Source organism: Ochotona princeps, chromosome 5 (assembly GCF_030435755.1).
Source record: "Ochotona princeps isolate mOchPri1 chromosome 5, mOchPri1.hap1, whole genome shotgun sequence".
In the NCBI taxonomy this organism is placed as follows: domain Eukaryota; kingdom Metazoa; phylum Chordata; class Mammalia; order Lagomorpha; family Ochotonidae; genus Ochotona; species Ochotona princeps.
The window spans coordinates 7,319,900-7,332,911 of record NC_080836.1 but is presented as its reverse complement, the minus strand read 5'-3'; the positions used below and the strand labels follow the sequence as shown (position 1 = coordinate 7,332,911).

Below are 13,012 nucleotides of genomic sequence, written 5' to 3'. Positions count from 1 at the left end.
GTCTTCTCTCTTCTCTGACTCTTTAATAAACTGTGCTAGGACTTCCTTGGTAAACAACTCCAGGAAGTCATATGTTACATTCATCCTGCTTTTCAGCAAATGTTGCCCTGAGAGGTAGCTTCCTGGGCTTCTGGTGCTTCATGACCTTTAACTTCATTGGGGGGGTTCAAAGTGATAGACATACCTATTAGCCATTCAGAATGTCGGTGCTGGGTGGAAGTAATGTAGGCATCTCCTTTCTTCCTGACCCATTTGCCTACTCTATGTAAGTCTGTCATTTTTTCAAAGAAACAGACATCCTTCACCACCAGTTTGTCTCTGCTGCAGAAGAACATTGAGATTCATTCACCCCTTGATGGACTCAGGACCTGCTGGATAGAAGACCCTCAAGATCAATCAATGGTGCCAATCACTGCTTAGAAGGATGCTAGTCCTATTGGGTTACAACCTCACTGTATGATTTAATTTATCCTTCATTATGTCCTTAAGCATCCAAACACAATCCCACTCGGAATTATATCTTCATTCTGTGAATTTTTGGAGGGCAGACTACAGCCAGTTATTGTCTGCTTCAGTGAAATTTATCTTTTAATGATCACAAGTGTTGGGCACCTTCCTGCAGGAGTGCCCAATTCCTTCCTCCATATAGACCTAATAATTACAAGACCAAAAATAGAATCCAAGGGAAGGTGGTTAGGAGTTTCACAGTAAGTCACACGTTGAGTATCCACATGGAGTGCATGTGTTGTATTACCGCCCATGATCAGAATAGAAACACTTACCCTGGGGACTGAATGAGGTCATCATCCATCCTCATTGTAGCAGTTTCAGCTTCTGCCTGTCAGTACAGAGTGTTGGTGGTAGCCAATGAAGAACATAATACAGCTCAACATGTGTGGGGAAGAAATATCAGGTGTATTAAGGGGAGCTACTTAAAACTTATCAGTAATGATGTACGCAAGTGCAGCATTCCTGTAACTGTTTTATCGCATTACAACATTCAAAGATGTGTGTAACCATATATGGGAGATAGAGAAGCTAAAGAAACAGATAGAAGCAGATGCTCCGCTAATAAAGGGCTCCAGTCTGTTGCATATGACTTCACTGAAGCCTTAGATCAGCATTATCTATCCGCTGGTTCACTCCCAAAGTGGTCACAACAGCTGGAACTAAGCCAATTCAGACAGGAGCCAGGAGCTTCTTCTGGGTCTCCCACATGCGTGCAGGTCTAAAGGCTTTTGGGTCATCATCTGCTACTTTTCCAGGTCACAAACAATTAGCTAGATTGGAAGTAGAACATCCAGAACATGAAATGACACACATATGGGATCCCGGTGCATACAAGCGAGGATTTTAGAAATTGAGCCATCACGTTGGGCTGCTAATTGTACTTCTTTACTGGTTAAAATGCAATGGTCCCATGTAAGTAATATAACAATCAAATTAGGGCAATTATATCTATGTTTCACTTAGACACTTTCCATTTCCTCGTGGTTAGCACCATCAAGATTCTTTCTTCAAGCTCTTTTACAATTCATAATACACACTATTGACTGTAGTGAGCTAAGATTTGTAATAGGATACTCGTGCTTATCGCTGTTATTTACTTGTAACTCTGTCCCCAACTCTTGGGGCTAGTCACTCCTGCTTAACTACTGTTCTATTCTCCCATGAGATCAACTCCATTTCATGCCACAGATGGGGGAAGTCACAGTGTTTGTCTTTCTGTGTCTGGCTCATTTCGCTTAGCGGCATGTCCTCCCAATCACCCCATCTTGTCATGTTCACTTATAATGATTCCCCAGACTTTCTTGTCATGACAGCGCCACCTCCCTGAGAGATTGGAGCAATTTCTTCTTCTTTTGTTTAAAAGATTTACTTAGGTTTATTGAAAAGGCAGATTTGCAGAGAGAGTAGAGTTTGAAAGAAAAAAGATTTCATCCACTGGTTCACTCCACTACCCAAGTGGCCCTAATGACCAGAGCTGAGACAATATGAAGCCAGCGACAAATAACTTCTTTTGGGTCTCCCAAGCAGGTGCAGGATCTCTAGCCTTTGTGATCCCACTGCTTTCCTGGGCCACCAGCAGAGAGCTGGATGGGAAATAAAGCAGCTGGTACACGAACCAGCATCCGCACAAAATCCTGGCACTTGAATGCAGAGGGTTAGCTAATTGAGCCATTGCAAGAGGCACTGGAGTAACTTTTTAATCTCTTCTGAGCCACAGTATTTGCATCGGCATCATGTGGATAATGATACCTATCTTTCAACTGATTTTAATTCTATCACATTCATAGCAATACACAGCACAAATAAAAATTTCAAACTTCCACCATGGATTGATATTTAAAGGGAAAGAATCAGAGAAGACTATCCAACAAAACATACAACACTCAGCTTGTGATAAGTTATAACCACTACATATTTCTTTTTACACTTCTTGAAAAGATGGCACTCTGGCTGTCTTGGTGCAGAGAATACGTTCTGTTAACATATTCACCCAGTTCTGCAACAGAACAAAACAGAATACTAACACTTGTTCCTTCTAACTGTGACATTGTACTCCTTGACCTCTCTCTTCATATCCCCCTGTGCAAACTCTCCCCTGCGGCTGGCAGTGCTACCTGTTTCAAAGCAGTCAGTATGTAAGACCCTAGAGGCTGGCATCCTAAGGTATGAGATAACGTCATGCAGATGGATATACGTCTCAGCCTGATTTGATCATTACTCTATTCTCAACACGAATGGAACCATTATTTTGCATCTTATTAATATGCACAATTATAAAGTGTCAATACATAAAGGAGAAGTCCTGCACTAAATATAGGAGCTAAAATGAGATATAGGAAGGAAGAACAGGAGTGAGGAATAAGGGAAGAAACTTAACTTGACAATACACTTTTTAGTCAAACTTTGCTTTATAGATATGACGAAATTTGATGTAAATCATGTTACAATAGAATTAATGACTTTGTGAACTTTATAACTTTTTTATATGGGAAAAATGGAACAGTTTTTCATTTAGTTATCGCTTATAGCCCTTGTCTAACCATCTCTGCTGGAATGTGTTTTTGTTTTTTACTTTTCATCTTACTCTTTATTTATTAAATTCATTAAGCCTATAAATATGTTAAATCCAAAATTGTATCTGAAAAATATAAGTAAATACTTATTTTAAGCTAAAGAGCAAAAGATAGTACTTTAAGTTTCCTGGGAAGCAGCATGAACAATCACAAAACACTACGTCCTTCCTGCCTTTGTTCCTACCTGTCAGGTCCAAAGGACAGAGAACTTCAACCAGGGCATGTAGTGAGTCCCCAGCCCACACAGGAAAGGGCAGGCTGGTCCCCTTTGCAGTGTATGTCCTGAGTGCTGTGACAATCTCAGCTGCACCTGGAGATGACCATGAGCTGTCTCCCCACACCTGTTTACCCTGCCCTGCAGGAAAGCCTCTCCCTGAGGAGTCAGCGCAGGGAGTGGACCTCAGGAACTGCAAAAGCAAGCACAGGGTGCATTGTGCTTTTCCTCCTGCCCCTAGGTTTTCTAGTTTTTCTTCTTAAAAACAACTTGAGAGCCCACTGTGATTGTGGAGTGGGTAAGGTCCTCGCCTTGCACACCCAGGGTCCCATATGGGTGCCGGTTCTAATCCCGGCAGCCCCTCTTTCCATCCAGCTCCCTACCAGCAACCTGGGAAAGCAACAGAGACAGCCCAAGGCTTTGGGACCCTGCACCCATGTGGGAGACCCAGAAAAAGCTCCAGGTTCCTGGCTTTGGATTGGCTCAGCTCCAGCTGTTGCAGCTGCTTGGGGAGCGAAACATCGGACGGAAGATCTTGCTCAATGTCTCTACTCTTCTCTGTATAATTGACTTTCCAATAAAAATAAATAAATCTTTAAAAAGAAAAAAAAATTTTGCTTGCCAGGAGCATTGGTCCCAAATTCTCCTAAGCTCTGAATGTAATCTTGTATTCAGAATATTTTAATTTTATCCAACACTGTATATTATAAAAATATATTTCTCCCTAGATATTGTGCTGCATAAACAATGCCAGCACATTCCTGCAGAAAGGTACATAAATTTTACATATTTTCATATGAACTTGCTCTTCCCTCATTCAATCAAATTTGACAAATGAGTACAAAGGCAAGAGCTGAAGCCCTAAATATTAATGTTTTGTCTTCCTGATGTATCATGTGCGTATTTGCTATTCATAATTAAATGGCATGTCGGGGGAAGTACAATATCCCAAAGAAATCCTGACAGTTTTACTAATTCTACTAATGGCTCATGTGGTTATTGGTCACACAGGGCAATTAATTAATTTCTTATTAGAAATGTCACACATTGGGATTGGAGATTAATCACCATGACCCTAAATGTGGAGATTTGAATTTTGACCCTTAAGTTTTCACACTACACAGATTCAGCAGCTGCTCCCTTCCAACTAAGCTTTTGAGAATTATCCACTTTGTTCAAAATTAGATCACGTTTTGTTAGGAAAAAATTACCCAGTTTCCCAAACATGCTTTGGAGATGGTGATCACACATAACTCAAGCCATCTTTCCCCATGCGGCATCACACCCCAAACACGAGCAGATGATGGCTAAAGCTTACACATCCTAAAGTATATTTCACTATAAACACCCAGAGGGATAGATCAGATAATGCCCGTTTTCTAATGATAATGAGAACAGTAAATAACTTCCAAGACTTTGCAACATGGTCACTTATCTTCCTGATATAATAAATCCATACTATGTTTTACCTAGCAAAAATGTATGCACTTTCTCTTCTATGGGAATGTATTTTGGGAGAGGCAAATGAGATGCTGTCCTTTCATCATTCCTGGGTAAGCACACAGAAGGCAAAGTACTGCCTGTCAGTTGAATCCCCAGTGGCTGACAAAGGAGTTTTATTGTGTAACTCATCTGCACTTGCAGACTCAAGCATTAATAAGTAAAGATATAAAGCATGCTACAAAGTTCTTACTGAAGGAGTTAAAAGAAGGACATCATTCCATTAGTCACATTTGCTCATCCCTAGACCTGTACAGAGGAAGTGGCAGTGAAACATTTGTTGTGCACAGGAGGCGAAGGGTTATGATGACCAAATTCTACACAAGATGCAGGAAATCTTTTGACAAATGCACCAAAGAAAATGAGGTGTTATACTTCAGAGAACTTCATATAAATCATGCTAAGGGTTACCCAGCCTTTTTTAATTGGAGGAAAAATTTAACACACAGTGCCAAAAACTAGAAAAAAAAAAAACATTTTCTAAAGTCTGCAGAGTAACTGGTAATGCACCTGTGAGTGCCAAGTGATTGATTTCATCCACTCAGCCCTTCCAGTTTCAAGTAACGTCCATTTCTAGTGATGTAGACTAGAAAACTAACAGCTTAGCATATGTGCTGTTTTTGGCTATCTCAGTGCAAGACATCCCACGCATCTTTTCAATTACAGATGAAAGTAGCATCGGTGGCAACTGGTTGGTTGAAATCTTACGACCTAAGAGGCTTAGTGAATAAAGCTAAATACAACTGTATTTATGGTGTAATATGTTAGCTTGAGAGAACAAGGTTTGTACAAGATTAAGCACTATGGTTAATATTATAAACCTAATGATGCCTGACTTTGGAGCCCCAGGGGCTAAACTCATAGGCATAGCCTTTGGCAGGGACAGAAAGAAGGCTGGCACTGCTAGTTATCGGGGGACCTTGTATTTGCCAGCTTATGGCTACTGGACCATTTACTTTGGCATTTGATTTTGTGCTGACCCAAAACTCACTGACTACCTCCATTCTTTTCACCATTTCTGTGCTGCAAGTGCAAACTTAAAGGCCCATTAATTTTGTGTACCCTGGTAAGGGCTACTGGTGCCTAAAACAGCTCTCCAATTTCTAGATCAGTCTTCTCTCACCTACAGAAGCCATATTGTACACACACGGTACCAGCTCCAAGCATTTGTCAGGATCATTTATTCACAAAGTAGCTTCATTCCTTCATTGTTAAACCTTGCCAAAGGCGGCCTGGCATGGTAGCCTAGTGGCTGCAGTCCTCACCTTTCATGCACTGGGATCCCCTATGGGCACCAACTCAAATCCCAGTGGCCCCACATCCCATCCAGTTCCCTATGTATGGCCTGGGAAAGAAGTTGAGGACATCCCAAAGCCATGGGACCCTACACGCACATGGACAGCCTGGAAGAAGCTCTGGGCTCCTGGCTTCAGATTGGCACAGCTCCAGCTATTGCGGCCACTTTCACAGTGAATCACCAGATGGAACATCTTCCTCCCTGTCTATCCTCCTCTCTGTATAACTGACTTTCCAATAAAAATAAATCTTAAAAAAAATTGCCAAAGGCTCTCTATTTCCCCACACTTGATTCAGTCTTTCTTAGGCATTTCCTTCTTCGTATTCTCTTTCCTTCCTGTTTGAATACTTCTAGAAATCAATGGAACAGTCATCGTTTTGTCACTTCCTTGTGACCAACTACACTCAAATTCTCCTGACTACCTCACCCCTCTCTTGATCCTCTTCCTGACAACAGATAATCTTTTCCTCTTTGTTGCAGCTGGATTCTCCCCATTAGGACATTGGAACCCATGGAATACTGAGAGCATGTGTCTAACCCCCTCTCGACAAACATTATTCCAAACAGCTGTGTGGCACTGCAGAAACTCAGTATCAAGCTGTGATCCTCATACAGGATTGTCTGCCAGGGTGTCTGGGATCTCCAGGGCCAATTCTCTGTTGGCCAACCCCTGCCCCATCTCTCAGCATGGCTCAATTTAATTCCCCTGCCTCCAGCACCAATTCCTCTTTTGTGTCATTTTCCTCAGTTTCAGTCAACTGTTATGAATTTCTAGCAGGTGCCCAAATCAGGGAATCAGTTACTGGACAGGAAGATCCAGGTGGGGTTTAATGCATACATGCCCAGGGTCTACCATCTGCTGGAACTTGCTCCGACCTTCTGGCCATAGCGACAGTGGTGCAGTCCAGGATGTGGTCAATGAAATCACATCCCATGGATAACGCAGCAAAGAGAACGGGAACAATAGACCAGATTTGGGAGGCACCCTGACTCACAATAAATTAGATGCTCCTCCACTGGGAAATTTTCCATGTCCCCACTACTGTGCCTGCGCAGAAACCCCTATTTTTTTTTATTCAACCAGGTCCTCTGTAACCCTACCTCCCCTGAGTTGTTGCCCCTATTAAACAGGAAGCAGCCAGGTAAGACCAGCAGCAATGTATTTCCAACAAAGTGTTAGGAATGTTAGCCTAGAGGGCCCAGGGGTAGGCAGAAAGCCCCTAGGTGGCGCCCAAAGTTCCTGCTGAGAATAGCAACACCGGACTGGTTTAAATGGAGCTGACCAATCAGAAGAAAACACATACCTTTACCTCAAGCCCCTCCATCATCACCGCTGAAGGAATGCATGGCTCAGTCCGGGTGTGACTTGGATTTTTTGTTTGTTTGTTTGTTTGTTTGTTTTCCAGTTGCTTTATTTTAATCAGAAAGTCAGATATACAGAAAAGATCTCCCATCCCTCGATTCACTCCCCAAGAGACCACAATGGCTGGAGCTGAGCTGATCTGAAGCCAGGACCCAGGAACTTAATCCAAGTCCCCTCAGTGGGTGCAGTGTCCCAAGGCCTTGGGCCGTCCTCGACTGCTTTCCCAGACCACAGCAGGGAGCTGGATGGGAAGCAGAGCTGCCGGAATTAAAACTGGCATCCACAGGGGATCAAGAGAATAACTCTAGCCACCAGGCTACCACGCTCAGGCCGGCTACCTTGTAGACCAGTGAACCTCACCTAGGAGCAGACTTCAATAAAAGCTTGGTTTTACCGTCATTCTGGTCTCAGCAGACTCGCTGTTTCTGTGTGTTTTCTATCTGACAATCCCTACGCCAGTACTTTTTATCTCTGCATCAAACTAGCAGCTGTCATTTTGTGTATTTTTTCATGACAAAATCTTTTATTAGATCCTTTATTTTTCCTGAAAAAGAAAAGACAGTTTTATGTGCTTATCAACAGCAAAACATTGATGGAGAAAAGTATATAACTTTCAAAATAATTTGTATTCCTCCACTCTTCTTGCCTTCCTTTTTTCTTCTTCTAACAGTTTTTTTTTTTTTTTTAATCAATCTCCTCCCTTCAGAAAAAAAATAAACAATAAACATGAAAGAACCAAGGGAAAAACAGATAAGACAGGGTCTGGAGCTCAGGGCAGGACAGGACGCCAGTGTGGCACGCTGCCATCCCAGGTCACAGGGGTGGAGCTCAGGCAGGGTAGGGAGCCTGTTAGAGCAGTTGCTGTGTATTTCAATTCTTGCACTTCACATTCAGCTTTGTGATATAGTGTTTGAGAAGACAGCAGCTGAAAGCCCAGGTAACTGGATGCTGCCACCCATGAGAGGGGCCTGGATGTCAAATGGCATCCCTTGCTGGCAGCCTTGGTTTAGCTCTTGCCTCTAATTAGAGGAATGAATTAGTTGATGGAAGATTGCTCTCTCTTTCTCTCTCTTGCACACATACTCTGATGTTACAATGACTTACTAAGTAAATTTTCAAAGGGTCAAAGAAGATAAATATAAGTAATACATACACTCCTTTATCAATATTTGCATGGATATTTGTGCATTTTACCTGATATTTTCCATCTGAAGAAATGGAGATGATTTTTTCTTCCGAATATGTGTAGAATCAAATAGTAAAGATGTGTTTTGCATTAATAAAAAGATAAAAAAAACACAAAAGAGGGTTCTGAATAAATAGGATATTTACACTGCTGCTTTCAAATTATCGTTGACTCCTTATGTGATCCTACTTTAAATAACATTTTTTGCTGGCAACATACATATTTTATTCACTACTATTAAAATACCAATAGTTACAGATGGTACTGAAGTTAAATTGTGCATATTGCCTAGATCACCACTGTAAATTTGTTTTGCATATGGGATTTGGAACTTAAAGGAGTCACTTGTACTTATAGGTGACATAAAATTCCTTTAAGCATTGCACACTTAATGGCCTACTTTGCATAAAGACATAAGGCATGCATTTAGTCAAGCTCTTAAAATGTTCGGTAGAAGTGACGATTCATGTTTTAGCTTCATTCATTTTTCTATTGTTGCCTGTAATTAACATTGCAAACAGCAAAATCAAAACCATTGTAACTATTGAATTTGACCCTGTCTTTGTTTTCCATTTAGAAACTCTATAAAATTAACTCATAAGGAGCCAACTCCATAACAATTGCTCTCTGAAGTAAGAGACGAAGAGGTCAAACCTCTAACCTCAGGTCCCTCTCCAAACTGATTTAGCACTTGCTCTTTTTAAAAAAGATGTATTTATTTCTTTGAAAGGCAGAGAAATCACAGAGGCAGGTAGAGCTCTAGAGAGAAGTCTTCCATCTGCTGGTTTGTCCCCCAGATGGTGTCAACAGTTGGGGCTGGGTCAGAATAAAGCTAAGTTCTGTGAACTTTATCTCAGTCCTCCAATGTGTGTGACAGGGCATCAAGCGTTTGGATCATTGCCCTCCATTCCTCGATTCAATAACAAGGGAGTGTGTCAGAACCACAGTAGCCAGGGCTTGAATTGGCACGCAGAGAGTGTGCCAGCATTGCGAGAGGTAACTTAACCTACTGGAGTGCTTGGTTTTGGAGCACACACTTGGACACTTATGATGTACTGTTTGCTATGGTAAAACACAATAAATTCACAGAAAGGGCCTCTGAGCTCAAAAGACAAGCCTCTACTTTATTTATATAATACATATGTATAAATATATTATATATAAACATATATGATATATATAAAGTTTACACACATTATCATTAATTTATTTATATATACTATACATAAAGTATAAAAAGTATATACACATTATTTTCTTATATACTTTATATATACTATAAAGTATAAGCATGCAGATATTATAAAGTATATGCATACATATATAGTACACACATGTAAATATATATGCTATTTTATATATACTCTAAATTCCCTAACTTTTCTATACCAGGACATACAGTACTCTGTGCCTGTGCTAAAACTGAACTGTCATTGAGTATTTCAACTCTCAAACATAGCATTCCTTGTCATTGTTTTCCTCAACACACTTTAATTGAGCACATACTGAGTGTGAACATTTCTGGTAAGACTTGGGACTTGAAGTGATGACAGAGTTGTCCAGAAGTGGTGCAGATGACTACCCAAGGCTCTGTGAAAATGCGTGTCAGGCTGTAGAATCCCGAAGCAGGGGTTAGTCCAGCCTAGGTATTATATCAGAGTTTAAATTGTTTAATTGCTTTTTTTAAATTTGGAAAAGCTGATTTATAGCAAGAAGGAAAGACAGAGATATCCCGCTTCCATTGGCTCACTTCCCAAATAGCGCCAACAGCTGGAGCTGATCTGATCTGAAGCTAAAAGCCGGCAGACTCAGCCTTGTCTCCCACATGGGTACAGGGTCTGAAGACTTTGGATTATTCTTCACTATTTTCTCAGTCTGCAAGCCAGGAGCTGTATGGGAAGTGGAGGAACCTGGAACACGAACCTGTGCCTATATGGGATACTGGCACTTGCAGATAGAGGATTAATCTGGTGAGCCATTGCATTGTCCCCTGTTTTTCAGGATTTTCAAAGTGTTCTGTCTAAAATTCTCCTTGAATTTTCTAGTTACTAGTCTTTGCATGTGGTGTACTGGGAGTATGTCATAATCAAGTCAATAAGCACAATAACGAAGTGGCAGCTGATACAGGATTCTTTGGGCAACTCCTGATATGTCTCAGTTGTCAGCAGAGACTGTGCCCTGCTAAGGTGGTGCTGAGCAGAGGGCTGCGTCCTCCTTATTACAGAGATGACGACTCAACACGTTCACGCTGCATTGAATGACTAAACTGACCTTCAGACTAAGGCCATTGTGTCTTTCTGCACTGCAAACAGTAGAACAAACGGAGGCTTGCCACACTGGTGGCTAAGGTGACCCACACTGACCTGACTTCCTTGCATGACCACAGCTCTCTCCCTCTTGAGTTTTCAGAGCACCTCAAGGCATGGTCCATTACTTGATCCGCATCCACGGTTCTGAAACACTCTTCCATAAAATGCTTTCCTCTCAGACTGACACCTTCCCACCTGCTTTTGTCTCTATAATCCTGCTAATATTCGATGGAGTGATGACAAAAACCAGAAACCTGTCAACTTGTTTACTTTCCTCAAGGTCTGTCACAATCGGTTAGGCTAATGTCTTCCGCACAGGTGGTAGGGACCCAATATTTTGGGCTGTCATGGCTGTGTCCTAGCATCTTCAATAGCAAGAAGCTGGAGCCAGACCTGGAATGAGGCATCTAACTCAGATGTCCCTCTATGGGATACAGGTGTCTCATTAGCAGGCATTTTAACAAGTAGGTTATATATCTGCTCTTCTCTATTGTTTCGGTTCTTGCTTGGAGAGATTTTCATTGGGGGCTGGCATTGATGTGTATCAGATAAATTCATTGCCTGCAATATCCACATCCCATATTGGTGCCGGTCCACATCCTGATTGGCAGGGAAAAGCTGCAGAGGTGGGACCACATGTTTGGGACCCTGTCACTCACATGAGAGACCAGATGAGGCTTCTGGGTTCAGTCTGACCCAGTTCTCACTGCTACAGCCATTGAGACAGCGAACCATTGTCTCTCTCTCCCTCCCTCTCCACCCTCCTTCTTTATAACCGTGACTTCCAGATAAATAAATGAATCTTTAAAAATAATTTAAAATCATTTCATTATTCCATGCTTTACTTCATCTGTAATCTAGATTAGCAATGCCTTGATCTAACTCCACCTACATGACTCACTGTAATCTGCTAACCATGTGCAGAAAACAAAGAGCAGTGCTAAAGAGGGATTTCCTACTGTGATTTTAACCCTAGCACTTTGTGTCTGTAATAGAAACTTGGTAAATCTTGTGGAGCAGAAAGGTGAAAGACGTAGTGCTATCACATTCGCTTAATTATTTTTTTTTATTTTATTTTCAAATCAGGTCCCAACTAAGCCTGGGTCAGCGCGTCAATGAAGGTGTTCAGGATGGTCAGGGTGAAAAAAAAAATAATGAGACCCAAAAAAATCTTAGATCCTGAGTCTGGAAGTTGCTTTGGGGATGAGTCTTGGTCAGGATGCTGAGAGGACAATGTACCCAAATGCATCGCTCTAGGAGGACCTACACCCAAACATGGTAAAACCATCTACCATTTAGGACGAAAAATTCTGCAACAGCACTTAGATCAGCTAGAGAACATACAAGTTTTTGTTACAGGGGACAAAGAAGATAAGAATCATGCATGAAGAATATCAGAAATTTTTGAAATATAAGAATTTGAGAGCCATGGCTATGTTACTTAAGAGAGTTTGAGAAAGATTGAACACTCCTGGTTCCTAGATTCAGATTGGCTCAGCTCCGGCCATTGCAGTCACTTTGAAAGCAAATCAACAGATGGAGCATCTTTCTGTCTCTCCTCTGTGAAGATCTGACTTACCACTAAAAATAAATACATTTTAAAAACAAAGAAATCAAAGCCAGGAGAAACCCAAGAATCCCCCTGGAAATAGGAAGGGAGGGGGTGCTGATATGTAGGACCTTGAAGTTCTATGAGCATGCCAACCACGGTAGGTGTGGGTCTGTGAAGCGGAACAGAAACTTCATAGCAATGTGTAGCACACCCTGCTTACTCCACTGAGGGACGTAGTGGACCTAATTTTCTCTGTGGCCAATTCTGAAAAATGAAAATAGTAATGTCAATGTGATACAGGATGGACATCACAACAAGTAAGGAGCATCATAATCAACAGAGAACACAATTTGACACAGAGAAATGGCAGAATTATTGGCAAGTATAATAATAGATTAGTCTGTTGTCATCACTGCAGACTTTTACAGATTGCCTATTTAGATCCTAAAATTGTGAAGTGAAAATTATCAATAACTAGGCACATAAGACCCTGTCAATGACTTTCAAC

General features: G+C 41.4%; 1 protein-coding gene across 1 annotated transcript in view; it reads right to left on the bottom strand.

The window, feature by feature from the left end:
* The window catches only part of LOC101533345 (contactin-associated protein-like 5), a 326,990-nt gene extending 326,173 nt beyond the window's left edge, over positions 1 to 817 (bottom strand). Inside the window, exons 1-2 of the mRNA XM_058664175.1 lie at positions 783 to 817; positions 185 to 321 (exon numbers count right to left, since the gene is read on the bottom strand). Coding sequence (XP_058520158.1) covers positions 185 to 321; positions 783 to 817 — 172 coding nt within the window. The remainder of the gene's footprint in view (positions 1 to 184; positions 322 to 782) is intronic.
* Between the last annotated feature and the right edge of the window lie 12,195 nt (positions 818 to 13,012).